The 2,874-nt window shown below is 39.8% G+C and overlaps 1 protein-coding gene across 1 annotated transcript; it reads left to right on the top strand.

Moving 5' to 3' along the window:
• Nucleotides 1-388: 388 nt before the first annotated feature.
• LOC143608134 (GDP-L-galactose phosphorylase 2-like) lies at nt 389-2,636 on the top strand. The gene is made up of 7 exons (XM_077083308.1): nt 389-537; nt 671-774; nt 863-922; nt 1,007-1,249; nt 1,354-1,539; nt 1,632-1,880; nt 2,021-2,636. Exons 1-7 carry the CDS (start codon nt 420-422, stop codon nt 2,360-2,362), a joined length of 1,302 nt encoding a protein of 433 aa, XP_076939423.1. The 5' UTR covers nt 389-419; the 3' UTR covers nt 2,363-2,636.
• The last annotated feature ends 238 nt before the right edge of the window (nt 2,637-2,874 follow it).

Below are 2,874 nucleotides of genomic sequence, written 5' to 3'. Positions count from 1 at the left end.
ATCAACAACTCAGCTCAATTGCCACAAATACAGCCACCTACCGCCGCCGTACAGTTCCCAATTAGGGTTTTTCTTTAGGGTATAATAATAATAATAATAATAAGGTTTGGGGTAAAACCCGGGAACGAGAAGTTGCAGATATCACGGCTATACACGGGGCTACGCGTCCACTCGCACATGTCCGATCAGTACGACGGGAGAAGGCTCATTCAATAACCATTGAGAGCAACCCTTCTACGCACGGCGGACGTGGTGCCTTGCCGTCTGAAGGCGGTAGCCCTTCCGACCTCCTCTTTCTCGCCGGCGGTGGTCTTCTACTTTAGGCTTTTATTTAGGGCTAGGGTTTTATAAATATATCCATTATTATTATTGTAATATAATCTTCTTCTTCCTTGATTGCTGCTGTTATCTGTTTAATTATGTTGAGAATTAAGAGGGTTGCTACTGTGCTTTCCAATTACCAAAAGGATGAGGCCGAGGAAGGCGGGTCGGTCCGTGGCTGCGGCCGGAATTGTCTCAGAAAGTGTTGCCTACCAGGTGTTCGATCAATTGCTTACCTTTTTAATTTCTTTGACTTGCATACTTTTGTGTAAAGTTGAGCCTGTAGGACCTTAATTTTGTGCCGCTTTAAGTTTTTTGAACCTTAATCTTGTGTTGATTTTGAATTTAGGGTCAAAACTGCCTCTGTATGCTTACCCGAAATCCGAAAAGGTTGAATTGTGTGGCAAAATTGGGACTCCTTTTGCTTTCTTGGACTCACTTCTCCTAGGAGAGGTAATTAAAAAAGTTTAGTTTTTTATGTCTTGATTTGTTTAATAGTTGTTGTAGGTTAAGAACTAAGATGGTTGTTTGTTGTTTTTAGTGGGAAGATCGAATGGATAGGGGGCTCTTTCGCTATGATGTTACCGCCTGTGAAACTAAGGTGTTCATCGATTTCTTGAAATTTTATGAATCTTTCAAGAAGCCAATTTGTTATGCTAATTGTCTCTTAATTATGCATTTACAGGTGATTCCAGGTGAACATGGTTTTATTGCTCAACTGAACGAGGGTCGACACCTCAAAAAACGACCCACCGAGTTCCAAGTTGATAAGGTGCTGCAAGCCTTTGATGAGAACAAGTTCAACTTCACTAAAGTGGGACAAGAAGAAGTACTCTTCCAGTTTGGACCAAGTGAAGACGGTGAACCGCGGTTTTATCCGAACGCCCCTATTGACGTTGACAATTCACCAAGTGTTGTTGCTATCAATGTGAGCTGTCTTTCTCTCCTTTATCATCCATTGTTATAACTTATTCAAAATTACAAATTAAGATCTTTGTAATAAACAATATGTTGTTTTTCTGAAATTAATAGGTTAGTCCCATTGAGTACGGTCACGTGCTACTTATCCCTCGGATTCTTGAACACTTACCTCAAAGAATTGACCATGAAAGCTTGTTACTTGCATTGCACATGGCACACGAGGCTGCAAGCCCTTACTTCCGCCTCGGTTATAACAGCTTGGGTGCATTTGCCACCATCAATCACCTTCACTTCCAGGTTTATTATTATCTTTTTAAAAAATTTCTACCTTAACTAGTATTTGCAAATCTCTTAACATAAGTAGTTAACATTTTGATGTTCTACTTTAGGCTTACTATTTGGCCGTGCAATTTCCGATTGAGAAAGCTCCCTCTAAAAAGATAACTGATTTCAACTGTGGGGTCGAGGTTTATGAGATTCTCGACTACCCCGTTCGCGGTCTCGTGTTTGAAGGTGGAAATTCTCTAAAAGATTTGTCAAATGTTGTTGCTGATACATGCATATGCCTTCAAGATCACAATATACCTTACAATGTCCTCATCTCAGAATCCGGGAAACGCTTGTTTGTTATTCCACAGGTACAATTGGCAATAGTTAGTAACATAAATAGTCACTAATGAACATAATTAGTACCACAGGTACAAATGGCAATAGTTAGTAACATAAATAGTCACTTATGGACATAATTAGTAATGAATACTGACGTGCACAAGGACAGTGCTATGCAGAGAAACAGGCATTGGGTGAGGTGAGTCCCGAGCTCCTAGATACTCAGGTGAACCCAGCTGTATGGGAAATAAGTGGGCACATGGTGTTGAAGAGGAAGGAGGATTATGAAGGTGCGTCTGAGGAAAAAGCATGGCGGTTGCTTGCAGAAGTTTCTTTGTCTGAAGCGAGGTTTCAGGAAGTGATGGCGGTCATCTTTGAAACGGTTTCATATGGTGTTGTCGAAAACATGTTGCTTGAAGATAAACACGATGCTGATGAAGTTGGTGGTGTTAAGAACAGCCCGTGTGCAGCTGTGGTGTCTGGGAAGCAAGAATGCCTAGTCCAATACTAGGTGGATTTACTTTTAACGTTTTATCGCATGGTTTCTCAAAACATGTTATTATCATGATAATTATGTGTTTGGGATGTTTTCGTGGTTCTGGTGTGATAGCTACGAGAATGATCATCCCTAAAATAAAGAATCTTGGGATTCTGTTTGTTTGATTTCGTGTGTCGTGTTTGTAAGATACTAAGATGATCACGGATGTTAAACTCTGCTGTGGATCTATGTTTGCATGTAAAGATTTCAATTTCAGTGTGGAAATGCTATTGCTGTTTTTTGTAAATTAGCTATTGAATCTTCAACTTATAATGAAATTTTTCTCCCAAATACCGGTACTATATCTGCACCGGTATTGAAACGCTGCATAATACCGTTACTGTAAGGTACTGAACCGATGTATAATTGCATATGGTAGGGTGCTCAGTACCTACTTTTCTTAAATTCAGTATTTATTGATTATAAATTTTGTATTGAGTTATTCTTGGGAATCAGGTACCGATGCCTACTTTTCCATGTTTTTC

The sequence above is a fragment of the Bidens hawaiensis genome, unplaced genomic scaffold, assembly GCF_021521415.1.
Source record: "Bidens hawaiensis isolate Kalapana, Puna unplaced genomic scaffold, B.hawaiensis_p1.1 tig00100139_1, whole genome shotgun sequence".
NCBI lineage: Eukaryota > Viridiplantae > Streptophyta > Magnoliopsida > Asterales > Asteraceae > Bidens > Bidens hawaiensis.
Note: the sequence above shows the minus strand (reverse complement) of the source record. Positions and strands in the feature narration are given on the sequence as shown.

Bases quoted from the DNA above. Each gene is read 5' to 3' on its own strand.
- LOC143608134 (XM_077083308.1), top strand. From the start codon at position 420: ATGTTGAGAATTAAGAGGGTTGCTACTGTGCTTTCCAATTACCAAAAG. The intron at 538-670 runs GTGTTCGATCAA...TTTTGAATTTAG, and splicing joins CAGAAAGTGTTGCCTACCAG to GGTCAAAACTGCCTCTGTAT. The intron at 775-862 runs GTAATTAAAAAA...TGTTGTTTTTAG, and splicing joins ACTCACTTCTCCTAGGAGAG to TGGGAAGATCGAATGGATAG.